Here is a 27,950-nt window from a genome sequence, read left to right as displayed (position 1 = left end):
CAACAATACCCCCACAAACCTCTTGCTTATTAATATTCCCTAAGTGAATCACATGTGGACAGACTCATACGTGGACTCAGTGACAGGCAGGAGTCCTCTGACTTGTCTGGACACAGGATCCCTGACAAACAGAGGAATATGCACACAGATGTGCCATAATATCTGTACAGCTGGCCAGTGCAACATGGGAATAGCTCCCAGCAGGCCACTCCTAAGCTTGCACATTGCTCAAATGACAAAAACCTGACAGAACAAGACACGTAATGTAGCGGATCAGTCAAAATGTATATATGTTCATGTTGGAAATAAGGCTTGGGAGCTTTAAAGGGGACATATCATACTCATTTTCAGGTTCATATTTGTATTTTTGGTTTCTACTAGAACATGTCTACATGCCTTAATGTTCAAAAACACTTTTTTTTATACTGTCGGTCTGAATACACCTGTATTCACCCTCTGTGTGAAACGCTCTGTTTTAACGCCTGTCTCTTTAAGCATGTATATACATTCAGCATACTTTCAGTAGCTAGACTATCACAGAAGTGCCAACACCAGTTAATTATGTGCTAATGTATTCTAATAATGTTAGCTCAACAGGTTATTTTATGTAGATCAGAACATTACTATATAAAGAATATATATACATCTTACTAATGTTTAGTTGATTAATCAATGAGTCCATCCATAGAACATTAATCAGCAATAAATCAACTACTTCTGTCACTCATTGTCAAAGCAAACACTTGCTTTTATTTATTTATTCATCTATTTATTTATTATCATTAATATGTATTTATTTGTCGATGTTTCAAGGCTCTCAAATGTGAGGATTTGCTGCTGTTATTATATTATATAATATTATTGTATTAAGTAGCAGCCCTAATTTGATTCACTGTGTTGAAGGGTGTGTTGATGATGACTGGGGGGGGGGTCACAAATCTTCCACGCCCCTTGAATGGATTCAAACATCGAGTTGCGCGCGCATGCACCGCCATCTTTGAAATTCAGGAGGTGTGCACCATCAACACCGGCCCACGAGCCTTCTCCTCAAAGTTAGTTTAATTTAGATAACGTACCAAAACCTACTCTGTCCGAGAATGGCTAACCGAAATATGCAACAAGCGACTATGCAAAGCAGCAACTCTCCTCAACCGGAGAGGACCGACTCTCCGGCGCAGTCTCCGGCAAACAAAGACAGTCCGGCTCCGCAGCAGCAACATCAGTCACCCGCGGCCGAAGGAGCCGAAGAAGGAGAAGGAGTCGAAGAGGGACGGGCTGAAATGACTTTGGATATCACGAGTTTTCGGAAGCCCGGTGAGAAGACGTTCACCCAGCGCTCACGTCTGTACATCGGAAACCTCCCGCTGGACGTCCCGGAGGAGGAGTTCAAACACATGTTCGCTAAATACGGGAACATTAGCGAGGTGTTCATCAACAGAGACCGGGGGTTCGGCTTTGTTCGCTTGGTAAATTAACGTGTATTGGTTTTAAACTGTGCTGTCGGTTTAACCTAAGCTAACCTGTAACTTCACGTGTTTTATAACTGGACCGATATGTGGCTAAGAGGAGCTAGCTAGCTGCTATGTTAGCATTAGCACAAGGTGCTGGTTGACTTGACACCCATTCATATCTAACCGTGTCTTACCTTTAACAACAACATGTTATTTTTGTGGAACCAGATGTATGTTTCAAAATTGCATTTCACTACCACATTGTATCGAGTTGGGTATTCATATTTCATATTCATATTTTGAATTGCAGCCTTCTTGTTCAATTATTTGGACTTATGTGACACATTGTCTTTGGTATGTATACATGTAGAAAATGCAGTGGTGCAAGGCCACATTCTGAACTATGTAATAGGTATAAGTGAAGATAACAATTGTAATGGAATGTATTCTGCAGCCCTTATGAATGCCACAACTTGCCTCACTGTGGTATCATCATCCATGTCTTCCAGGAAACCCGCATGCTGGCAGAGATCGCTGTAGCCGAGCTGGATGGGACTGTTTTGAAAAATCGACCAATCCGGGTCAGCTTTGCTACACATACTGCTGCCCTGACGGTGCGCAACCTGTTGCCAGCAGTAACAAATGAGCTGTTGGAAGAGGTATGCCGAACAAGAGCTTTAAAATCTCAGAAATACAACGTTTGTCAAGTGTACTTCCTGTGTCTGCTGCTCTGTGGAATCTGCTCATTTCTGTGCAGCGATATGTAATCTGAAAACCACCCTCTACCATCAGGCGTTTTCTCAGTTTGGCCCGGTGGAACGGGCGGTCGTCGTGACAGATGACCGCGGTCGCCCCACCGGGAGAGCCATCGTGGAGTTCGCAAACAAAATAGCTGCACGCAAAGCCCTGGAGTGCTGCACGGAGGGAGCGCTGCTGCTGACCACGTAAGGAGTGCAGGGATGATGGTTTTTTGTTTGTTTGTTGCAAAATGAAGGGTTTTCTCTCTACTCATCCCGCGTCCGCGGAAACCTTTAGATTTGTACAAGACATCACTGACCTTCGCTTTCATATAATATCACAAGTTTAATTCATTGTCGCCCCCCTTTCTTCAGCACGCCTTGTCCGGCCATCGTGGAGCCCTCGGAGCACTTTGATGACCAGGATGGACAGCCTGAAAAATCGCTGCAGAAGTCTGCAGCCTACTATAAGTAAGTCAAGTGTAAAATGATTTGTTGTCATCTTACAGTACGACATCTTATAGTTAAGATGTGCTTGAGTTTGTTCTTTTTTTGTATTGATCTTCTTTTTTTTACCACAGGGAACGAGAGCAGATGCCCCATTTTGCTCAGCCGGGCACATTTGAGTTTGAGTATTCGTCTCGCTGGAAAGCTCTTCATGAGATGGAGAAACAGCAAAGAGACCAAGTGGACAAGAACATCAAGGAGGCCAAAGAGAAACTGGAGGCTGAGCTGGAGTCGGCCAAACATGAACATCAGCTCATGTTAATGAGACAAGGTAAGGGCTGCTTTAGTGGACTTGGTATCTCAGGTTTGTGATACGTATTTGTTGAGGTTGTGGCTGCCTGTGGTGATGGATGAAAAAGGGGGATGGATTATGCCCCCTGAACTGGACTAAATAAGTAGAGCTGAGTGATAGGAAATGCTACCATAAGTCGTGCATGCTGCCCCCTTTTTGTTTTGATCTTTAAAATGTGATCGGTTGCATTGTTCTTTACATGTCCGTTCCTCTGCCAGTCCGTCTCACTAGTGTTGTCTTCCTCCCTTCTTCCAGATCTCATGAGGCGTCAGGAGGAGCTGAGGAGACTGGAGGAGCTCCGCAACCAGGAGCTGCAGAGACGGAAGCAGATCGAGATGAGGTGCGTTGTCCTTTCTTGAGCAAAGCAATAGGACAGAAGGTAAAGTTTGACTTGATTGCATTTTGACTATTCTCCGTCTTCGCTCTCTCCGGCTGTAGGCATGAAGAGGAGAGGAGGAGGAGAGAGGAGGAGATGATGATGAGACACAGAGAACAGGAGGAACTGAGACGCCACCCGGATGGCTTCAAACCAAACTACCATGACAACGTGAGTACAGCTGGAATACAAACAAGCAGTCAAACACACTTAAGCTCCAGTTACACACATGCAGTCAAGAATTACAGCCATCAAGGAGTTGAAGTTCTGCAGGTGCATACATAACCTGTCTCTCTATTTTGAACATCACCTTTCTTGTTCTTACACTGATTTCCTTTAGTTCAGACATATAAATTAGAAGTACACATGTAGTGTTTTAAGCATTTAATATACTAAATATTATAGTATTTGTGTATCATAGTGTGAAATGGTTGTCAACAGCTTGTACAGTGTACATACTTGACCACCTAAGCAGTATTGTCTGTAGTTCCTCAGTTATTGGTCTTTGACGTTAGAGTAGTTTTATAGTTTCTCCAGCAGCTTTCAGTCTGCATCTATAAATCTATCTCATTCAGGCAAACCTTATTTGACCGTGTGCTACAACAGAAAGGATCCCCCAAAAGTTAGAAAACATACTTTAAAGTTTTAACCAGTTTCTGGTGAACAGAAAGCCTCTTTCTTCGTTTTGGATGCTTTTGCTTTTCCTACATTTGAGCAGAACCTCGACTGAATTGCGTTGCTGTGCAGGGAACTTCTTATTTCCTCATAGTTTTGTTGCAGCTTTCAGTGACTAATGAAAATGTTGTCTCTATATAACCACTCTCCTGCATTTTGATAGTTGCGCTCGGGCTGCAATGGTAACACATCACTGTAATACTGTGGTTCATTGTGTCACAAATACCCACTCTCATTAAGTTCTACTGCTTATGTATTAATAATGTATTATCAATAAATGTATTATTCATTTAGATGAATCGGGAGAGCAAACCTCACATTTGTACGGGTCTTCATTAGGCCTCTTCCTCTCTCTGAACTGCCTGCTTTTCCTTATGTGATGTAGCTGCACTTTTACAGAGGAGCTATAGTTGCTTCCTGTAAGTTTGAGGAATTTGTATTCATCTTTATTTTCTTTTATGAACATCTATTCTCTTTCAGAAGTACAGATCTGGATAGTTTAGATCTCTTGCATTGCCAGCTTTACCCGTTGTATTTAAGAAGCAGGAGCTGGTTGGATATATGAATAAGAACAACCAGTCCGACAGATATCCATAGCATAGGGGAACAGAATCGATGGAGCTTTGCATAAGTGGATGAGAGTAGAAAATATAGTTTTGCGCTCAAGTGGATCTGCGGTGATAAAAAGCCGTTGTGTAATCTTTCCGATTTTTATTTGATCAAAAACAAAGTTGAATTCTAGGTAACTTTCAGCGTGCGTGTCTGTTGCTGTGATATGTTGTTGATTTCTATGTCATAACTTTTCTCTTCAGATCCGTTGCTCTGTTTAGAGGTCCTGTTGGAGGCTGCTATCTTTACATGCACGTCACACACTCACAACTCGCATCTAGAACCATCCGTCCAGTTCATACCGACTCCTTCACGGTCGCCGGCTGAACCCAACTAGTCTCTCGTCAGTGAGGTGATTAGTATCAGAACACCAATGATTAGTCTCATCCGTGAACACACAGTTTAGGATGGAACACACAAGACCTTTCTTTTGTATGTTGTACTTTTAACCCGAGGGTGTGTTGTGTCATACAGTCGGTGTGCATTGACATATTTATAGAACAACTTCGCAAATTTGTACAAGTCACACACTTCACTTCCCTATCGGCAATAATGTGAACTCCACACTAGCTTCCTTTGCCGCTTTGTAAAACATAAACATTAATTTAAAGATGTTTTTTTTTTTTTTTTTTTTTGTTTTACACACATTCACTTAAGTTTTTTTGGTCCTTGGAAGGAAAATTGTCAGTGATGACTCCCAGAATGTAAGTGCTACCTGCTGCCATCTAGTGCCTATAGCAGCTGCAGCTCACACATCACTGTTAGATCTGACGACGGACAGAGTTGAAGCTCAATGTCCTAGATTTTAGTGGAACAATGATAAAGGGCTTCATCATACTTTGAGTATGTTACTACTATTACTACTACTTGTTATAATTACAACATATTGACCATTTAACAGGTAAGTATATAAAGATTACAAATGTTGAGCATCACAATATTTGCAGTATTTTAATGTATTGTTTCAAATTTCATGAAGTGCTGTATGTGTGGGACAAATTCTGCTGTAGCTGTATAGTTTTTAAATTTAAAGTGCAAACCTGGCAATGGGTTGCCGATATGATCTTGACGTCTATATTTTCACCGCTGCCTCGATCTGTTTGTGTGCGTTAGTGTGAGACTTTGGTGAATCCCAACTAACCCTTTAAAACACCAAAGTCACACAATAACACAACGAACAAACGGATCCTGTGTTCTGCGAGGTGACCACCTGCATTTCACTGCTGAAATGTGTGAAAATGTATACATTGGTGATATTGACCCATTGTAGTGAGTTCATAACTTTCCATAAAGAGATATTATTTGGTCATTGATGTCCAGTTGGTTTCAGTGACTTGGATCAAGCCGTGTCTCGATGTTTCATGTTAAAGCAGACTCGATCCAGCTCAGTGAAATCTGTTACTGTAGAAGTTAATGTGTGAAACGGAGAGAGAGGATTGCGTATTAGTTTGTGTGTAAATGAAATGTATCCATAACTGTTTATTGTGAGAGGCTGTATGAATGAATGTGTGTTTGGGCCCTGAAACACCAAGCTGACAGGCGTCACTTGCTCTAATGTCCAGCACCGCTCACTGTAGGCGGCCATTCTAAACAGACCCTTGGCTGGCAACACCGATGCCAAACAGGTAAAATACTACTCTGTACTGTTTGTTTGTTCTCGAGTTTAAGACAAGCAGGCCTATGTTATAATGGATAGAGATAGGCAATGTTGACTCCGATGTTATCGGTTCTTTAATGTTTTGGTGTGATGTATCATCAGGCTGCAGCAGCTCCTCCAGGTAACTAGGAACTAAACTGTAGTTGAAGCACAGTTTATAGATGAGGGCTTTGCTGTAGCTGATTCCCAAAGTCCCCTTGGTGTGTCAGGATCCTATGTGAATGTTTTTATCACATAACCTTTTATTTGGGTCTAGAGGCTGACATAAATAAATGCTTTATGACAACAATAGCCTGAAGCCCATTTTATGTGGTTTATTTTGTTAATGAATGCTTGCACACCTCCAGATCATTAGATGTGATTATGCGCCTCAACTTGATTGCATTAAGCTCGTCTGTGAGCAGTACATCTACAGACCAGCAGGAGGATGGAAGATGTTTCTGCCTTGCCAGAGTTTAAATGGATACAAGGAAGCACTGAGCTGAACCTTAGGTTCCCTCTCATCAGTTCTGTGTAGAAATGATTTCTTTGACAGTGTGAGTGTTGGACGACAGCCCATCCGCTAAAGATTTGTTCTTTAGTGGAGTTTTGTTCTGAAGGCTCTTCTTCACTTCTTCCAGAGAGAACAGGAAATGAGAGTGGGTGAGCTGGGCCCTCGTGGAGCCATTAATATGGGAGGTACGGGCATGATTGTGTAAAGACTGGTTGATACAAAGACCGGATACTTTTATTGGTCTTGCATCCCAAGTGCCTCTGTTTCAACAACATGATTTAATGATTTAAGTTTCACTTTGTATGTTTTGACTCCTTTTTTGGTGTGAAATGGAGTCACATGGGATGCAATGCAAAGGAGGAAAAACCCCATAATACACCACATGACAACATAATGTGTATACTAACAGAATATACAGCATACTGAATGGGCTTGTTTTTGTTGGGGTGAGGGTTCATAGTTTGAGAAATCTTTAGTTCCTGAGCTCTCATCCTCGGTTCTATGCAGATTTGAAACTAAATGATTTAAGCTTGACATTTATAAGCCGTTGTAGCCTTTAGGTCTGTTCTTACTGTACATTTTCAAAAAGGCTCCTAAAGGCCGCAGCACTTATTTAGCACTTTAAAAAAAAACTTGTTGTTCATGGTTGGAAATAATTGGAGACAAGCGTCTGTTTATTTCGATCACGAATGAAAAGTGACGTAGATGTTGGTCTGCTGAGGATGAGGGGCCGGGGACTGAGGTTAAAGTCTGTAATGGGGGACAGATTGTTAGAGGTTCATGGTGGCTCTTCACCGTACAACGATTATAACCGAGGATTGCACATCATCTATATGAACAACTGCCGTGTTCCATTTTTATTTCATTTTTATTGTTGCACAAATTACAGTAGAATCCAGTTTTTGTGTCTGGGTCGGGGTCGGCTATTAATTTAAGTCTTGGATGTTCTGTCTTCTAGTGTGTTTACAGTCACATCAAACTATACTAAAAACATTATGGAAATATGGCATTTCTGTTTGTCATGTTGTAATGTGCGTTTTAATGTCTGCTGCAACTTTCCGCCGCCTCAGTGGACATTTAAGCCTCCTGCTTAGTTGACATCATGATTTATTTGCCACATCTGTTTCCATTGCACCAGATGTTCTATCTCAGCCAAGCATGAAAAGGTTTTTGCAATATTTCAACTTCAAATTTCCATTATTTCCACTCCGGTGTTTTAATGCACAAATTGAAAATGAGCGTAAAAACGGGTGGATGGGAACGCATTTATCGCCAAACTCTTGCCTCGTAACATTTTATAACATAACTTTCAAAATATGATAACATCCAACAGTGTATAGCCCCTATAACATTAGCTGATTTGATATTATTAGTGTTAGTTATTATTTTTGATGAAACTGACAGCAAAGGTGCACTTGCAGCCATTCTGCTAACAATTTGCAGACACGTCTGTAGTTCTTTTCACAGTGGGAGATGTCGGTAGTTTTAAATTACTTGTCCCTGGCTCGGGGCTGACGCAAGCATGTTTTTCTCCGTTCGGCTGCTTGTAATTACAGTTTAAAACGATAGGTGGCGTTAGCAGCACTTTAAGATGTTTTGCCTCACTTGTCCATGCTGTGTACGCTTCACATCAGCCATCATGTTGCAAACAGGAAGTAACCTCCGGTTCTGTGAGTGAAGCCGATACAGAAGTGTCTTAAACCTGCATTCTCTCTACTGGCCATCAGGGGGCGACTCCTCTGGTTAGATAGGAGTCTGTGAGAGAACTTGATTTATTCCCTCAGTAAACATTGTAAACATGAGTTTATGGTCTCAATCTCTAGTTTCAAGTCTTCTTCAATACAGCACGATATTCATTTAGATGGTATTTGTAGATCAGTGTGATAGTAGAGGACTCTGTTATTCGTGTGATTGGGATTGAACCTGTGGTGTCTCTGCTGGTCCGACTGCTCTTCCAAATGGTCCAAAGTTGTTCTAACAGCTCTGTATGCTCCATGACTAAGATGATGTGCAATCCAAGGTGTAATTAGCAACAGATGTGGAAGTTGGCACGTCAATAATTAGAGCCTCTCATTATTAACGCATCAAATCTGTAAAATGTGACTGTTAATATCTACTTAAGCATAATATATCACCAGTTGGCTACTTAAAATTGACGTTGGTTTTTGGTTGTATTGGTGACATATTTGTATACATTTTTTATTTGTATATATATTACATATAAATGCTTAATGATAGAGCTATTTGTAAAGGTCTCACTTCAAACAGATGAAACTTTTACTGTTAAAGTGAACTGTTGCGGTGCTTTTTAAATGTGTTGCAAAGTTGTTTGTAAAAGCAAAATACCGATTCTAGATTGCCGTCCTCATCGGATGACAGATCATCTGTCGACCAAAAGCCAACGTTAACTGGTATTAGGTTCAGCGTTCAGCTACCACAGTTCTTGCGGGGCGTTTGGGTACTTTAACCCTGACCCACCAAATCACAAACCAATGCTCCGTTGTTTTGCGTGTAGATGGCTTTAACCGGGGCTCTCCGGGGCCCACTGGTAACCAGGGTCAAATGATGGGCATGAGTGGAAGGGGAGGAGCCATTGGCCCAGAGGGAACTGCAAATACGGGGACACCATTGATGTCAGAGAATGGAGCCATGGTAATGTATCAGGACAAATAGATGAAGCTTATCTCTTGATTAGTCCGTCTGCAACATTAAAAACAACTCTACATGATCATTGCCTAAAAACAGTATGTCAGTCAAACTGTGTTTATAAAATAAAAGTTATCCTTTTAACAGCTTTATTTTGAATCGGATGCAGAAACAAATACTAAATTTGAAAGTCCTTTAAAATTAGTTTTAAACTGTAGACTTAACTAATAGTCCCTTTCCTCTCTTTCTCTTTGTCTGCTTTGTTCACCTCCTTTTACTCTCGGATGGCCACACTTGGATCAAACCCGGACTGATGAACTTTGAAATTGCTTCTTTTTTTTTTGGGATACAATGCATTTGTCTCCGACGCTCAAACGTTCTCTCGATTATACACCATTCACATTCTTTTTATTACACGGACTACATGATACCTCAGCGAAAAGATAGATTCCCACAGGGTGGATCGATGGGGGGGCGACCAGAAGTTGAATCCCCAAAGCAGCAGCAGCCGCAACAACAGCAGCAGCAACAACAGCAGCAGCAACAGCAGCAGCAACAACAGCAGCAGCAACCGCAGCAGCAACAACAGCAGCAGCAACCACAACAGCAGCAGCAACAGCAGCCGCAGCAGCAGCCGCCATTGGGCCCTCAAGCCGGGAGGGGGAGTCCGGTAGGGGGGGTCTTTGATGGGCCAAACCATAAGCGCCGCAGATATTAAATCCTCTCTGATCACTGAGACACGCTACTCATGGATCTTTGTTTCTGCCCCCCCCCCCAAAATCATCTCTCTTTCTGTTCTACGTCGGTGGGAAATGGGACAGATTTTTGTGAGTTTTGTATTTTTGATTATCTTCTTATGTAAAGCAAGTTGGGACAAGGAGCATTTATTTTGTGATCGATTTAAAGTACAGGATAACGCTTTGGATCGACACTTATTTGCAATGTTTATACACAATATTTTTCCCCATCTAATTGCTTTTTTTTGTCTGCTGAATATTAACTGCAAACGAGTTTCAAAGCATGTCAAGAAGGCCTTTGTGGGTCCACAACTTTGCAGTAGATGACTGCCATTATTTTGGATACACTTTATGAAGCTGCTGTGTGGGATTGTTGCATTTCAATATAGATGAGTTAGATTGATTCGAGTCAAAACCAGATTGCTGATCTCTCAAACTGAAAGGTAAAGAAGACATGTTGCTGGGAGTTGGTAGTACTTTGTGGTCATCCCTTCCAACATACTGTTACTCTTAGCTAATTAGATGTTCAATCCTAAAGTGAGTGAATGTTTCTGCAGCTGTATTTGATGGTTAAGACAAATAAAATATTTGTAGGAAGTCCTGTCTCTGTGTGATTTGAAAGAATTCTGTGAGTGTGTGTGTGTGTGTGCGCTCCTTGTTTCACTGGATCTTGTAAATGAGAAGTATCCCGACCAGGTGTCACGGGTTCTAAAGAATAGTTTTATAACAGGTAATTGCATTCCTTTTCCTCAAAGCACTTCTGCATACTTAACTTGAACTCTATTTCAGTGTCGTCTGCCTTTCTCTGTGCATCAAGTGTACGAATAACGTGTCGCCAGTAATCGAGATAAATCCGTGCTTTTGCATCAACATAACGTTACCCAGTTTTACCACAATTACTGTCGAGCCTAAAGATGAATGAGTAGAAACATCTGTCACTTTTTTAAGTGTATGTATAAGTGATATTTGTTTATAACGGATTTCTGTGAGTCAATTTTAGATACAAAGCTGGGTCACTTCATGGTAATGTAATGTTTCATTTAAAGGCTCTCTATTTATTTGGACTGTAAAGGCAATTTATAGATTTCATCCATTACATGTATGTACTTTTATCTGGTCATTTATGGAAAAATGTTCTTTAGATGTTGGAAGCAGGAAGGCGGTGTGTGTTTTAGAAAGTGTAATGTCAGGGAAATGTACAATTTTGAATACAAGAGCAGCTTTAAAGTAATCAGCCAGGGCTGCCTCTGGATTTTGAAATCATATCTGTTTATGTCAGGCATTCAGTAATTTCATACATTTATTTCATAATTTGGAGACTGGAAACGATACAGTTAAATGTATCATATTGACAGGATAACAGCTGGTCTTCATCAGTTATTGCTCAGATAGTTCCTGTAAATGTAGTTTTGGAATCAGATGTATTTCTTTTGCTGTTTCTGTTTGATCGTTGTTTGAATACTGGCAGAAAGAAGTTTTTCTATATTTCGCACTCATATTTCTACATGAAATAACATGGTTTAGAGAAAGTCACCTGTAGTTGTGTGCTCAGTGTTACAGAATATTTGTTTTAAATATGTTTTCTTCTCGTCTCTTATAGGTCCGGCTTGTTTCCTGCCTCCAGTGAAGGAATAGGTAAATCCCAACACACACACACACACACACACACACAGACAGACAGACCATTGAAGAAAAGTATTTTGTTTTTATTTTGTGCACAAAGAAGTACAATATGTTTCAGATCTTCAGGGCTTCGTACAAACAGTCGTGCTTCGTTTTGTAATTTGCTCGAGCTTAATATTTGTGACGTTTGTAAAATCGTTCAGTTTTCCACTGCTGTTAATGTGCGTTCATAAATACAAATACTTACCAAAGGATCTGAGATTGAGGTGGATGACATTTATACGATGGTGCTTTTCTCTGCCATGCCCAAGGCTGCTCATTACCAACACGAAGGGAAGGTAATCATTGTAGTGATCCAGTTTTTTTTAACGGGGCTGATTGCGGCCAATTTGGGGAACGAATACTCTGCGTCTCTTCTTCACTTTCTGGCCTTGTTCTGCTTTAGCCCAGTTTGTGGCCCACTTCTGTATCTAGAAGGACAATCGATTTTGGGGCAATTGTCATTTGTTCTAATGCAAACGTCCTCATTTCCTCCCTATGTGGTCAGGTGTTTTTTGTGTGCCCACTAGGGATTTAGCCCTAAATGTATCTAATCAGAAGTGTTTTATTACAGCTTTGATGCATTAACATCTGCTTTACAGATCAAAGATGATGTCCCTTTGTAGAGTTAATTGAAGAAGAATCACTTCATTTAAGGTTTGAGTGTGTCCTACATTACAACCGTATGGCCCAGATTGCAGTCAGTACTATTCATGACGGTTTCCCAGAGTCACTGGAATCTAATAATGTGTCTTCAGACTGATCGATGAGCCTGGAGCTAATGCTCTGGCAGTGTGCGTCAGACGCATAATCTGATAACGCATCTCAATAACTTCTTTTAGTTCAGAAAATGTTCCCAGGATTCCTTTTGAGTTTGTTGATCTGCACTGATCCCGTGTTTTTTTTCCCCCTCATTGTTTGGACTCTCAAAGAATGCAGTGGTGTTGTACACAATGATAATTACAAAGATGTGCTCATGTGATGAAGGTGAAAAATGACTGAAAGGACTATAAAGTGATGGAACCCAACCTGTGGGTTCTGTAAAATGAATCTAATTAAATGATGTTACATGAAATGGAACTTTTCTCATATTTATTTTCTTTGTTTCTTGTTAAATTCTTGACATTTTTAAAAAAAAATCCAAAAAAATCTTCAAATAATGTAAATGTTTAGTTTAAATATGTAATGCTAACTTTAAAAAACTTTATTTAAACTTTATTCAACTTTAACATGAATCATGGATAATAATGTCACTTGGTTTAAAAGCGTCTGAGAGATGTAAACAGACTCGTCCACTAGCAGATCTCTTGGAACAGTCTGATCCCCAATGCAAACATCTATTGTTACCCAACAGTCGTTATCGTTGTCTGTTTTGAGGTAAACCCGTTTGTCTGCTGAACGTATGGAGCAATTTAGTTAAAAATAGATGGACTTATTTATTTTTATTTTTTTACAGCCTATTGGCGCCGCCTCCCTGTGCGTAAAGACGCATTAAGAATTGGCACAGTCAGTAACTGATAATCCAGACAGGAGGTGGCTTTGGTGACGGCACAGCCTTCCATTGATGTTGTGAGGAGCGAGAGACAGCTGTGCATTAACTTCTTTTTTTTAACTTAGCGCGTCTAAATTGTCCCTCCTCGCAGATCACGTTCTCCATCCACGCGCCCTGCTCGCAGACAAAAAAAGTTTCCTGCGACTGTCCAAACGAGCGCGCGCTGGGGATGGTTTCCGTCATTAATGGGATTTCTCTCTAACCTGCATCACCTGTGGGCGGTTGGACAGTGAGCCGGAGGGCGTCTGGAGGCTGGATGGACAACATGTCTCCGCAGCAGCAACAGGACAGCCTCAGCCGAGGCGGCGGACAGCAGGACAACAAACGGGTATGATGTCCACATTACCACCAGGGCTCCCGCTCATTCCTAACGTTAATAGAAACGTATTTAGTTCTATTAACTTTTAACACGAGTGCGCAAAGGAGCCAGTTTGTCTCCGTTACTTTTCGCGTCGTTTGTTTATCTTCGGACTCATTTGTAGGGTCTAATAATAAATATAAAATTAAAAAAAACGATCATATTTATGAGTGAATTGTCCCCGTGAGCGCGGTCTCTTCGCGTGAGAGGTTAGTTCAGAGTTCACAAGCGCGTGGACGTGGTCAAACAACTGGAGTAGCCCTGTGAACATGTTTCAGGATGATGGTGTACAAAATACCACAGACAAGCAGAAACAATATTCTGGTGATTAGTTATTGGGGATTAATAACCAACGATTCAACAGTTGATTTCATCTCATTTAGCAGTTTGGTAACGTTTTATTGAACCCCCCAATAGCGTTCATAATATAAGCAGTATAATAAGTTCACAAATGATCAATAACAGTCTAATGTCATTAGCAGAAATAAGGAGATTTTAATTGTTAAGAAATTTAATTAACGTCTAAAACGCATCAAGCATCTGTTACGCATGTATGAACAAATAATGAATGCTTGGTGACGATATTTAATGATGTGTCCTTATTAAACGGTTAATACAATGTTTATTGACACACTGCAAAGATTTGTGTAATCACGTATCTCCAGAGGATTACAGCGTTTGTTATATTGCGTCATCAAGTGTTCAAGTGTCATGAATGCTTCAGTGAAGGAGTCATAATTGATAAAATAATTCATCATTCTGCTGGTTATGACCATTTATTAAGTGTCTTATAAAAAGGGGGGCGGGCAATGTTAATCAACAAAATTATTAATTTAATTGTTTCCTTTTATGTCACTTGTAGGCAGATTTCATAAATATGCATAAACATAACTGTAGTCTAAATTGGATCCACTAGTCAGCTGTTGGTCGGTTATGAATGTTTCTGTACTGTAAAGGAGTTTATACAATTCAGAAATATAACTTGACAATCGATTAAAAGTTAGTTAATTTTCAAGCAAAAATGTTAAACATTTGCTTGTTGCGCCTCTCAAAAGTGACGATTTGCTACTTCGTTATATCACTGTAAATGTACAGTTAAAACATAGCATTTCAAATGTATTTTGCCAAATATTATGTAAATCTTAACATTACCCCTGTTTCAGTGCAATGCTCCTTCATTGATTCGTTCACTTAACAGTAACTGACTTTAAGGAGTCCTGGTACCCTGTGCTGCGTCCTTGTTTTCATTAATGATTGGTAATGATTCAAACAGATACAGAAATACAGTATCGCGCCAGTGATCCCTGCTGGTACTATCACTGCTCTTGACAGTATAATTAAATACAGATGTGCAGTTCCATCTGTGATGAACCCAAATCCCTGAACGGTTAATGAAACAGCCTGGAAAGCTCAGGGGAAGAGCACCTATTATTCTTTACTTCAGTGTTCTTTTCAACATGGTCTGTGTTCGCCTCTTCTTTTAGATATCGTCAATATCTGAGTTTAAACGTTAAAGCTGGTAGTTGCAGTATCAGCTTCCATTAGTTGAATCCCAGTACGTTCAGACCAGTTGCACCTGCTGGCAGTGAGATAGTCTTCTGTGAATGAATAAAACTGCTTTGTGTTGTAATCCAGCTGTTGGTCAGTAGGTTTGTGTCCCAATATAAGACTTGTGTCTACATGTGAGCTTATGTGAAAGGTTACATTGTCATGTTGTGGCTGGAGTGTAAGGAATGTTTCCCTGCTGTGCGACCGCCTAAATCAATGATATTACACTGTGAAATGTCAGAAATGCGTGGAGGTGGGATTGATCTTTGCTCACTGAGGAGCTTTTGATCTTTTTATTGAACTGAAAGTTGATGAAGGCCTGCAGACAAATTGGTGACGTTGTTCAGTTGGTCCAGACTGAAATATCACAATCTCATCCCCCGAGGATGAATTATAGTAACGTCTGTGACTTTTAGTTTTATTTAGCACAAAATTATCGAGGTACCCATCGGCCTCGGCTGTAGACCGACCACACTGGCTGTTGGTTTGTCCTTCCAAATGCAAATACACAAGTTAGCACGGCTACCAAAAACTAGCCTACTGACGCCTTCAGTTGCCTCCGTCAGTCATGTGACCCTCGCCTTGCAGGCCATTCCAGTCCATTGAGAGCCTCCCTTTTTATATTTAGTGATTATTAACAAATGTTAGCATGCTAACGATCATAACCCGAATGTGATTGTAAACATCAGCATGTTAGCATGCTCTAATGATATATATATATCTATAAAATCTTTACAAATGAACACCACTTTTAAAGACTTTCCTTTGTAGCTATGAATATTTGTTTACTGTCACACCCCCAAACATGCAAAAAGATAGTGAGCGAGGTGTGAGAGAGGTCAGGAGTGTCATGGCAGAGACAGATAGAGGCCGCTGAGCACTGAAGGCAACACAGACTGTACAATGTTGTCCCCTGGCTAATCTTCACGCTCCGACATTCCTCCGCGTTTAAATTCTCCTGCGTCAATCGGCCGCTCCTGTCCTTGCGGAGGCCACGGTCAGTCCCAATGGTGTGATGGATGTGCTGGACATCGGGAACGAGGAGAGTGTAAACATGGCATGAGCACGGGGGAGATTCTGTCCACCTCTCTTTGTGGGATTTGAGCCTTTTCTTTACTTATGCAGGGCAGTGTGTCTTTGTCTTAACAGATAGAAGTAAAGGGTTTCATGAAGATGACCTCACAGCTGTTTAGTGTGAGTGGAGTCCATGAGACTCATAGGAAAGACGTTATCGTGAACAACACAGGTTTGAAGCTCAGATCTGACGTTAAAGGAGCAGTGTGTAGGATGTAGTGGCATCTAGTGGTGAGGTTCTAGATCGCATCGAATTCTACACTAATAAAAATGTAGTTATGAATATTATATTCCATTTTACCAATAGGTCACCTGCAATCCTGCACATGGTTCCTTTGAATTCACTTTGAATTATTTATTTTTGTCTCTTGCAGCGGACGAAGTCTCAGAGTTATCGGCGGCAGTCCGCCCCGTCACTGGTCATCACCAAGGCCCTCATCAGGTCGAAGACCCTCTCCAGGTACTGTCACATAGATAGATACTATTCACAGTCACCACAAATACCAGCAGCTTTCAACAGGGCGAGTAGGGCAGTTATGATGTCCTCAGAGCCAACCGGTTCTCACACACACAACCCTTAAGCCACACTCTCACACACGTGCACGCCCGCACACGCTCGCTTGTCCCAGGCACAACCCAGAGTGAGGTGTTGAATCCACTGGCACAGATAATCCTCCAGTAACCAGACTTATCAGAGGATCAGGCGTCTATTAATAGCTCCGTCTTTGAGCGTACAGACTGAAAGGGACGAGGAAATAACCTCATTAAAAAGCGCCTACAGAGGTGGACTAGGTAACTGTGGCAGGTGTTAGAGTGCAGATGTTATTGTTCGAGAATGTTTTCTTGCATTATGGTTACAATTTTGTAATTTTAGATCTTTCCTTTTTTATCTTAATTCAAAAAAAGTTGTTTACTAATTCAGGACCCCCCCAAGAATAAAATTGACATTGAGCTTATCATTCTGAGAAATCGAATAAGCGAGTTTCTGAAAATGTCACAGAACCCTATTAACACTACTGCCAATTGTGAATAGTATTCATTTCTGTGCAAAAACCAGTAAAGACATTTGTGGGGGGGAAAGGTGACCTGGTCCTGAACTAGGAAATTACAATTGAAATTCCCATAATAAAGCAATAATTCCATTCATCTCCATAATTGCATTTACGTCCTGTTTTATACCACAATGCTGGACTATGTTCAACAGCACAACCCTTTTGCTGTTATGCCCTTTATTAACAATTTAGAAAGATCCCTATCCAAATGTTGCCTCAGATTCCCTGACCCCATACTGCACTCGTGACTTAGAATGACATAACGAAGAGTGCAGGAGTCCTTTGATCTCTTATTGAATCCCAGACAAAGGTCAAAGTGGATCACACAAACTCAATGTACAAAAACATCAGTATTTGGAAGCTATTTTGTACTTTGTGATGAGGGAAATGAGACAGAGGTCTGAAGTGAATAATCTAATAAGAGGCACCATCACAAGAGACGAGGGCTGACTGAGTCACCACCAAACATGCCTTCAGATAATGTTGATCAAAACATGTCCTTATAAGAGAGAACGTTAGTTAGCATTAGTCAGCTACTCTACTGTAAGAAGTACTTTGAGACAACCGAAGTGGGAGCGCCAAAGTGTATTTACATGTTTTTGATGTATTTGTACATATCGATAGCGTCACGAATCTTTACATACTATAGAGAATATTCTCTTTGCACTGAGAGGACTTTTGAAGGAGCAACCTGTAGTATTTTAACATGATGAAAGAACGCCACATGTTAGAGTAGACTTTGGTACAGTTACTATTATTAACAGAAATACAATTATCCTCTTTGTAACATGAAGCAAAGGGGTTTATGGGAAATGTGCTCTGAGATGTAAATTTAATATTCTATCGATCCCAAAACAAGCTTTGATGATTCACATAAGTACATATGAAGTAGCTTGTTTTATTGTCCAGGAAACCCAAATAGTTTTTGAAGTATTGAGGGTATTTCTGATCAGCTGAATATTTCAAAAACAGCATATTTGAACATGTAAAATAAGAATAACCAGTGACTTTGGCCCCATGTGTTTGTATCCCAGAGAGAGCTTCCTGGTTCCTGTGTGCCCAGAGACCTGCTCATTGGTCCAGTCCTACCTCAGCGGCTCCGATAGGTCGTTCCTTCTCCACGGACACGCTCAGTTGAAGACCGGGATGCAGACCCAGGACAGACACCTCTTCCTGTTCAATGACATGCTGGTGATCGCCAAAGCCAAGTAAGCACAAGTGTGTGTGTGTGTCGTTATCCTTGTGTGAGGAACATTTTGGCTGCTCCTCGTGCCCTTTAGTCAATACCTGGGTCCAAGTGTGGCGTCAGTCTCTCTGCGTTACACAGGTCGGCCAATCACTTCAAGCTGAAGACCCAGGTGTGTGTGTGTGAGATGTGGACGGCGGACTGCATGGACGAGGTGTGTGAGGGGAGCACGCACCCAGAGAGGAGCTTCGTTATGGGCTGGCCCACCTGTAACTGTGCGGCTACGTTCAGGTAACACACACATGTTAAGACTATGAATTCGTCCAATGTCGTCATCTCTGATGTGTCATGTCTTTTAACACCACGATGCTCAGAAGGTCTGACTGGACTGAGTGTAATGAGATGTTTTAATGGGATTACAAGTGACACGGTTGACCTCAAACATTAGCTTTCTCCAAACTTTGTTCAGGTTTACGTTCTTGCTGCCTCACGTAAACAGCTGGAACGTACACGTGTTTACGTTCCAGCTGTAAATATATCGCTGATGCTGTAAACTTGACCTCGAATGCCAAATGAACAGAAAACAGGCAGGGTGAGCTTAACCTGAAATTCAAATCCGTTTCAATAACATCTCCTCCGTGCTCCCGCTCAGCTCGGCAGAACTGAAGGACAGATGGCTCCCCCTCCTCAAAAGGTAAAGTCCGCCATCATGCATCAATATAAAGCGTGTCCACTTAATGTGCCGAGAAAAGTGACGCGTCATGTTTCCTCTCTCTGCAGTCGCATAAGAGAAGAGAAAGAGAGGGAGGAACCTAAAACCATTCCTCTGAGAGTGTACGGGAAGGGAATCAATACCTTTGCTGTTGTAAGTTGACTTTGATGTTTGATCTACTTTTACTTGCTGTGATCTTGACGTTATGAAGATTCTATATATATTCAACTTTGTTGACCACCTCCAGTGATTAAATGAGTCTCTGTTGTGCTGTTGACTTTGCACCACATATGTCCTTCTCCCCCTATTAGACCAAGATGCTCCCGGTCAGCAACTCGGATTCGACCAATGAGGTGATCCGACTGGCCCTGCAGCAGTTCAGCATCATAGTGAGTGAATCTGCTCCTGCTTTCATTAAGTGTGATATATGCTTAGTCGGTGTGTTAGTGGTGAGAATGTGGACACAAGAACTACCATAAAGGCGTCAAATGAAACATATCATTTGTTTGTGAAAGGCTGTAGGTGTTTTTATACTGAGACTGATTCTAAACACAACTGATCAGCTGTTTAGGTCAAATATTTTTGCTGAATGAGCGAAGATGCACGTGACACCAAATAAGAAAAAAAGAAAAGCGTTTTTGCTTATTACATAAAAGTAAACAGTCTTTTGTGAATGAGATTAAAAACACATTCTACCAACCTAATTGTATCTCTATATTTGTAGGTATTGTCAGTATAGAAATGCTAAGCTGTGTTTGAGGTAGCGTCACATTTGTCCAACAGTAAGCATCTTGGTCACCATGAAAACTAATCTCTAAGAGATCTGTATCCAGATTTTGTGTCGAAGTTTAAAAAAAGACTATCGTCCAAAAAGTTATCCGATTTATTTTCAACTCCCAAACACAGAACAACAGAGGGGGAAGTTTTCACAGAAGCCCTGCAGCCTATTGTTACATGTGATATTACCACACAGCATGTAAAAGCTGAGAGAAAAAACATTCTTTGTCACATTTGCGTCTCCTAAAAATTCATTTCTCCTCAGAGGGACAGTCCGTGTGGTTGTTTTCTTTCTCTGAGGCCGTCTCGTTGCACGGCTTGTTTTTCTGACCGTCTGTGTCTCTGTTTCGCTCAGGGAAACGTGAAAGACTTCCAGTTGTGGGTCATCTCCAAGAGGGACAACGCCCCCTACCCTCTGATTGGTCAGTGAGTGAGGTCTAGACCAGATCGACAAAATATCTGATCCTGTCTTTAAATTGCTGCGTGGCCTTTTCTTTCTGCTTCTGAAAGGGGGGCGCTGCTCTAAGTGTCAAGGCGGTTTTTTTAAACACACTCGTAAGCAGTCATTCCCAGAGAAGAGTGTTTGCTGTGTAATCGGCCTCCTTCAGGGTGGCAGCGAGGGGGTCACAGCGTGTGCGCTGACTAATAATACCACGTTATGGTGCTGTTGATGTTTGATACTCTATCAAAGGCCTCCAGGGAGTGATGCTGCCGTCTTCTCCTTCCTGTCTCAGGTCATGAGTTTCCCTTCAGCATCCAGATGAGTCATGTGAGACACACGATGTCTCCGGGAGGCGGCGGAAGGGATGCCGACGGACAGAGGGCCATGCAGGTGGAGCAGATGCAGGTGTACAAGCAGTGCCAGTTCATCATGAAGCCGCGACCCATTGAAACGCTGCACATACCTGCAGGTGATGTCACTATTCATTCATTGAAAAGAAAGTGATAAAAATAGCAGATTGAGTGTTTTTGCTGATGCATTCTGGGATATCGTGTCATCTTTTGGTTGTTAGAGTGGTCTCAGAAGCCATTTAGAAGGAGGCGTTCCCTCATCACCTGGGCCTTCTGGAGAGGCTCCTCCCCTCACCTGAATGAGCTGTCCCTCGCCGGCGCGCCACGCGGCTGCCTGTTCGGCCTGCCGCTCAGCTCTGTCTGCGTAGAGGACGCTCTGCCAAAGCCAGTGATGGTGAGTCTCACTCAGTTCTGTAAAGAAAAAGCAAGAAATACACCCTCCTCTCTCCCGCTCTCACCAGGACATGATGGCGTTCCTCTACCACGAGGGCTCGTGGACGCGGGGAATCTTCCGACGGCCGGCGGGCGCTCGGGCCGTCAGGGAGCTGCGGGACTCTCTGGACGCCGGAGAGTTTCAACTCCCTCTGACAAGAGACCACGTCTTCCTCATTGCCGGAGTCTTTAAGGTGAGACAGTATGAGCGTGTATGTTTTAGGTGGATTATTCAAAAAAGCACTTTGCCCCTTCATCTTCATATTCATCTTTAATGAGACCAGGGGGTTTTAGAAACATCTAGCAACGTAGTGGCACAGTTTTTGAGGGCGTGCATGTGTTCGTCACCTTATTGACTCAAATCAGTAAGCACAAAACGAATCCGCTTCCCCGGCTATGTTACCAGGACAAGCTGTTCACAGCAGCCTGGATTATAATCTCTTATTATCTGGAGGGATAACAAAGAGCCTCTGAGCACGAGTGCATGTCGCATATTTACACGACAGCACCGGAGATCTTTTATATTAATGGTTGTATTGATATTGTCTCAATCAAATCTCTTTTATACCAAGTGATAAAGGTTTTACACCAACTCTCCTGGAAATACAAACAATGAATTTAATGTGATGTGCGCATGTTTTCAGGATTTCTTGCGCAGCATCCCAAGCAGCTTGTTCTGTTGTGAGCTGCATGAAGAATGGATGGATGTGCTGGAGGAAGAGGAGGAGGAGGAGGAAGAACAAGTGCAGGACATAAAGAGGTAACATGCTCACACTCTATATGGTTTTATTTATCCTTCCGTTAAATTATTGGACACAGCATGTTTTTCCAGATGCTTGAACATGTGGCTGATCTTCACCTACAGACTGTTACATCATTGTATTCCCTGGTTGTGTATCTCTGCAGGATGATTTACCGCCTGCCCAAAGAAAATGCCGTGTTGCTGCGCTACCTGTTGGCCATGCTGCACGGCATCCAGGGCAACGCCCACGAGAACCAGATGACGACTTTCAATTTGTCGGTGTGCATCGCTCCCAGCATGCTTTGGCCTCCTGGAGCCCCTTGTAGCCCTGAGGTGGAGGGAGAAGGAACCAAGAAGGTAAGAAGGAAATATCACTAACAGCGAATGCATGGTGGAATTTGACCCAGATCTGTAACTTTGGCTACCAATGCCATTTAGAGTTGTTCTAATGTTGCAACACAATTTAGTAAGTCTAAGCCATGCCACCACTCAGTGACGAAGAGAAGTTTATTAGTTTTGTCTGCATGCCATAAAAACCAAAGATATAATAGGTAACGAGATGGACACCTTTAGCTTATGAACCACTGCTGGCCTGGGATCAGGAACACTTCCAATACTCTGGTTTGTGAATGTATGTCATCGGTATCGTTCACACAAGCTGTCAACTGAATGTTATTTTTTAAAACAAGATCTTGGTTAATCCCCGCGCTAACGAGCTCATTGTAACACCTCTAAAAGCACATCAAGCTCCTCTCAGGAATGTCTCAGATCAGCTTTATAGAAAGAGATCAGCGTCAAAGTTTAGAACACTTTGACTTTTTGTTGTGTGGACGAAAACGTCACTGCAAAAGCACTTTGTTTCAGAAAGCAGGACATAGCTCCTACGCAGCCTTGGAAAGTGTGGAACACTACAGTCGGTTAGACATTGAGAAATGCTAACTCAGTTCACTCTCAGCTGTTACAGTAGTTTAATATCAACCGTTGTCTTCCTCAGGTTTGTGAGCTGGTGAAGTTTATGATTGAACACTGTCAGCAGATTGTGGGCGAGGATCCGTCCTCCCTGTTTGGTGGGCCGCCACAGAGACTCAACACCGACGAGACGGGATCAGGTACAAATATATGACGAATGGTTTTGTTCATGTCTGTAACCGTTCCATCTCCTGCATACATTTAGAGACGCAGCGTGGTCTGCTCCATGAGCAGTTTTACTTTTATTTTAGCCCAAATCCCATTTGAATGGATATATTTATTATATATAGAGTTCAGGATGAGTCATCAAACATTATTTTTACAGGAAGAGAAAAGAGGCATTTTGACGTGTTCGGCAGATAAAAACAAACAAAGTGACAAGGACTAGAAGTCGGAGGATGTTATTTTAATTTGATTGTTTATTAAAATAATATAAATGTAGTTTGCTTCCTACATCTGTCTCATTCACGTCTCAGACTCCTGGCTGTACCCTCTGACGGACTCATCCTACGACAGTCTGGAGAACGAGTTGGACTGCAGCAGCGGCGGCTCCCAGGGCTTCTGCAGCAGAAGACACATGAGACCCAAAACACAACAAGGCAGCCTGGACTCCATCCTCACATTCAGCGACTGTGACCAAGACACGGACCCAGATAACCAGACCCAAACCGACAGCCCGCAGGATCTGAAGTTACACCCGCTGGGGAGAACCAGCGGTAGAAGACCTAGCCAGGATGAGCCAACTGTGGACACGTCCTCCACCCTGGAACTGCTGTCCCTGGATGGTCGGCACAAACAGCGGCGACGCTCAGCTCCAGCTGTAGCATACAAGTTTCGGCCGGGTGTTTCAGGGGGTACTGATGGTCTCTCTAACAAACCTAGCAGCCACGCACTCACACACTCCAGAGGTGAGCCCGCCGCTCTGGAAGTGAGCTCCCCCAGCCTGTCCTCCGCCCCGACCTCCCCTGCACAGACCCGCTCCTCCCTGGACTCTCTCGACTCCCTGCGCTCCCCAAGCAGTGACGTCACCTGGGAGTCCAGACGTGGGCTTTACCCAACCAAAACACAGCTGCCCTCCAGTTCCCCCCCTTCCTCTGTACCCTGTAAACCCTTCACGATAAGTTCTGCTGGTGGACATCTAGACATGGGGACTTTTAAAAAAGGCTCCCCTCCAAAAGAAGCACTCAACTGGGGGACCTTAAAAGGCTGCAGGGGCCTCCACCCAAACTCTTGGCTGAAGAAAGGCCGGAGGCTGTCACTAACCCAACAAGACACCTCGGAGAAGGAAGCGGAGGAGAAGACTGAGGTGAGTTTTTTTTCAAAATACTACGCTCTGACTTTTTGGATCTATTTTCAACATGCTTTACCAGGGGTTCTTTAATGCAGCCTTTATTATACTTGATACGAGAGAACATTTAGGTAAATTGAACTTTCTCGAATTGATTTGACATTAACAGACTAAATCGTAGTGCAAGTTGGGCATGATTGAGATGTTCTGGACCTTTGCATGTGGAAATTCTCTTTAAATAGATCTCATTGAATTTTTATTTAATTCTGTTGCTATTGTAGTTGCCAGTTTATTTATCTGATGTTTGCCATATGGCAATTTTTCCCAACGACCTTAATAATATCTGTTTCTACAAACAGGGAGGATCCACCGATAAGTCGCGTACATTTGGGAAACATGTCCCAGAGAAAGGAAAAGCAAAACTAATGTCCAGCAGCCAAGTCAAGGCCAAAACATCCTGCAGAGCCTCAAAAGATGCAGGACGCCATGTGAAGGGGAGGTCTGGCCAGGAGCCCCACAAGCTCCAACATCTTAAACACGACTCATCCAGCCCCCCTTCCCACCACCGCTCTACAGGGAGTCTACAATTTCCCAAGTCCCCCTGGCTCCCTTCATCAGACTACCCGTTGACCTTTGTGCAGCTCAACACCACCAACACCCACGCGGCTGAAAGGGAAGTGAATGAGCGGAAGCAACCGTCGCCATCTTTATTCTTTAAGCAGAGTGGACCGTCTCTGTCCCTGTTCAAGCAACACAAGTCTCACTCCGTGGAGGAGGGATGCGACGCCAAGCTCTACAAGCGCCGGGGGTCAGAACCTGGGAGGCAGGTTGTGGACCGAGCCTCCGCCTTCACACGGGCGAGGCTGCCCAGCGACCCAGGACTGGAGGTCTCTGAGGTAGGTTCCTGCCTTTCTCCCAATGCCACCAATGCAGTGAGGGACTACTTCTCCTCTCACCCGCGCGCTAACCCCCAGAGCAGCCAACAGGTGACGCTCGCACTGGTGGAGAGTCGCAGGGAGTGGCTGAAGAGATGCAGTGACCCCACAGCAGAAGCAGACTTTGACCAGCTTCTGTTTGCTGAAGAATCTTATGTCTGATCGTTACTGGAGCACATTCATGCAGCAGGTCAAATCTCTAAACTTCTGTTTTATACTCTGCACCTTTAAATGCATGACTGCTTTTTGGTAGAACAGTTACATTTTAAACTTTACCGAGAGCTTATTGCCATTAAGGGAATGTGTTCATCAGATTTACATGATCAACAATACATTTATGAAAGTCCAAACTGATTGTCTTGGTATCGAATGCATAATGGAGCTAAGTTAGGTCAAAGTTAAAATATGCCAATTTAAGCTACCTGGAGTTGCCTTCTTTTATCATGAACAAGCAGAATCTCATTCAAAATGAATCAATGGAACTTATAGATTAAATGGCTACGCAGTGTCAGGATTACTTCTATTATTAAACAAACCTGAGATTAGTTAAACGCAGATGCTTTCTGCTGCATCACGGTCACTCTGTTCCTGTATTGTCCTTGATCATAATAAGAACATTGTTTTTTTACAAGGCCTGTAATGTAAATGTAATCACTGTGACTTTGCTTTTTACACCAAAAGAACAGCTTGTATAACGGTTTAGAACCATCACTCCATGTTACTGATATGCTCCAAATTTTGTCAAAGCCATGTAGTTATTCACTATTAAGGGTTTTAATGGAAAATTGTAAGAACTTACTTAACGCCTGTGCTTTTTTGTGTCGTCTCCACTGAATTGCTTTTTGCCAACGCCGATTAGATTTTTCTGTGTCGAGTCTTTGTTCTCTAAATATTTGGTCATAAACGACGTACATTGTTATGAGTCTTTTTACACTACACACATTTCAAACGCTTCTCAGCATTAGCAGTAGCTAAATTTGTAAATATGATCCCGGTTTTCCATTTGTTGCCAACAATGTGGTTATACACGCCTGTATTAATCACCTATGTCCTGTCGCAATGTTTCTATTATGTACATATGATCCCTTTACGCAGCTCGGAACTTTGTTAAAATAGGCAACAAGACTGCTGCTTTATAATGTCTATGCCTCCTTTACGTGTATTTAAACGCTGTGTTAACAAGCCGAACAAACCTGCATTTGCAAATAAAATGACCTGAATATAATGTGTGACGTCATTATTGGTTCACATTTGTGATAATTGGCAGAGGAAAAGGACAGGATTTGTCATGTTGTGCAAGAAGACAGACATGTCGAAAAAGGTCATAGTATAGTAAGTCATACAAAAGCCATCGTATGTCCAAAACAAGCCTATTGTTTATGAAACAGGCACTTCTTTGTGTCGGGAACAAATCTATCGTGCCACCAATGCATAAACAGAGATGTGGTATTTGTGGATTTGACTTATTCATTTTGAATGTTGGACGTCAACAAGCACTGCACCTTATAATAATCAAACAAAAACACACGCACCTCAGGTCTTCTGTCACTCTGAGCTATTTGATCAGAAAGGATAGTCTACTGTTTGGCAGAGCTCTTTGCACATTAAAATGTCACTGCAACTCACAAGGATTGAACCCATGTACCCAGGTCTTCCGATCCTCCGACCTATAACTGTGAGCTGTTTGATCTGACACTGCTGTGTGGTAGAAACGTTAGTCTAATGTCTCATAGCTCATGGCCGATAGATAGCACGTTGCCGTGTCTTGCGACGGCGGTGTATCCTGTGAGTAGGTGCTGGATAGGACCTTTGAGATGATCTCTTTGGTCGTGCTGATCTATTTGAGGTCCCCGTCCTTGACCTTGAGGGTGGTGTTCAGCAGCATATGAAGCACGGGCGGAACCATGCTGATGGTTGGGTACCTACAAGAAGTGATCATGTTCGCCACAACTTTAAAAGGCTGAAGGATTTCAATCAAGTCATCCAACAAAGCCCAGTGAGTGCCTTCAAAGCTGACATGATGACTGCTGGAACTCAACACAATATCAGACAGACTTAGTTTCCAGTCATGCATTGGCTATATGATATCCGACTAGTTAACACGATGTTCATACCTGACTATTGTTTTAAGACTTTTTAAAAATGTGAAGGTGAGAAACATCCACACTTTACACAATCCCACGGTCCCTCCGGCAGCATCTCTCTTCACTACAGTCGCGTTCTTTAGATTTGATTCATCAGTATTTATTTTGTTGGAAGATTATGACGAACTAACGCGATATCATACCGATCGTATAAATGTAAACAGTCCCATTCCTAACGGAGATCCGCATGGAAACGGCACATAATGTGCATGCCGGGAGATTATAACTTCAAAGAATATCATTTACTAAATAACATATACATTGATTTTTACCTGGTAGCGTGAAAGATCTGTTGAACATCTGATAGAAGAGAACTTTCATTCCGCAGAGGTACAGCCTGAGGAGAGGCAGCAGCACGGACTGCAGCCACATTATGCTTCCGACTTCGTCTGTGCTTCACGTCAAAGTGTCCGACTCAGCGCCTGCGAGGGATTTATCTGTCCGTGGTTCCGCCTCCAGGAAAATGGCGTCACATGATGGAAAAGTTGGTTGAGATGAACTGTTAAGACAAGAAAGCTTACTTTTAGGACCCTCTCTTCTTCCTTCT

The 27,950-nt window shown here is 42.4% G+C and overlaps 2 protein-coding genes and 1 long non-coding RNA gene across 5 annotated transcripts; 2 read left to right on the top strand and 1 right to left on the bottom strand.

Annotated features, from left to right (window-relative positions):
- Positions 1 to 1,003: 1,003 nt before the first annotated feature.
- On the top strand, positions 1,004 to 10,213 carry pspc1 (paraspeckle component 1). Its single transcript, XM_031851909.1, has 10 exons — positions 1,004 to 1,466; positions 1,961 to 2,110; positions 2,244 to 2,395; positions 2,564 to 2,659; positions 2,770 to 2,966; positions 3,243 to 3,327; positions 3,426 to 3,534; positions 6,925 to 6,982; positions 9,313 to 9,449; positions 9,880 to 10,213. Exons 1-10 carry the CDS (start codon positions 1,098 to 1,100, stop codon positions 10,159 to 10,161), a joined length of 1,635 nt encoding a protein of 544 aa, XP_031707769.1. The 5' UTR covers positions 1,004 to 1,097; the 3' UTR covers positions 10,162 to 10,213.
- A 1-nt stretch (position 10,214) lies between these two features.
- On the top strand, positions 10,215 to 26,484 carry LOC116386001 (rho GTPase-activating protein 20-like). Of its 2 annotated transcripts, XM_031851908.1 has the most exons (17): positions 10,215 to 11,815; positions 13,486 to 13,722; positions 16,749 to 16,834; positions 18,461 to 18,634; positions 18,754 to 18,903; positions 19,265 to 19,306; positions 19,393 to 19,477; positions 19,636 to 19,713; positions 20,457 to 20,523; positions 20,836 to 21,012; positions 21,115 to 21,287; positions 21,355 to 21,519; positions 21,970 to 22,085; positions 22,232 to 22,424; positions 23,062 to 23,176; positions 23,513 to 24,342; positions 24,684 to 26,484. In XM_031851908.1, exons 2-17 carry the CDS (start codon positions 13,651 to 13,653, stop codon positions 25,419 to 25,421), a joined length of 3,261 nt encoding a protein of 1,086 aa, XP_031707768.1. In that variant the 5' UTR covers positions 10,215 to 11,815; positions 13,486 to 13,650; the 3' UTR covers positions 25,422 to 26,484. The 2 variants fall into 2 exon arrangements, with proteins under 2 accessions (XP_031707768.1, XP_031707767.1); XM_031851907.1 differs by having other exon boundaries at positions 10,215 to 13,722.
- Positions 20,189 to 27,776, bottom strand: LOC116386003 (uncharacterized). 2 transcript variants are annotated; one of them, XR_004212928.1, is made up of 3 exons: positions 27,676 to 27,776; positions 21,189 to 22,395; positions 20,189 to 21,021 (listed from the first exon to the last, which is right to left on the bottom strand). It is a non-coding gene; the product is annotated as an uncharacterized LOC116386003 (long non-coding RNA). The 2 variants fall into 2 exon arrangements; XR_004212927.1 differs by having other exon boundaries at positions 20,189 to 22,395.
- Positions 27,777 to 27,950: the final 174 nt, after the last annotated feature.

This window comes from Anarrhichthys ocellatus, unplaced genomic scaffold, assembly GCF_004355925.1.
Source record: "Anarrhichthys ocellatus isolate YVR2014 unplaced genomic scaffold, GSC_Weel_1.0 scaffold12, whole genome shotgun sequence".
Classification (NCBI taxonomy): Eukaryota; Metazoa; Chordata; class Actinopteri; order Perciformes; family Anarhichadidae; genus Anarrhichthys; species Anarrhichthys ocellatus.
Note: the sequence above shows the minus strand (reverse complement) of the source record. Positions and strands in the feature narration are given on the sequence as shown.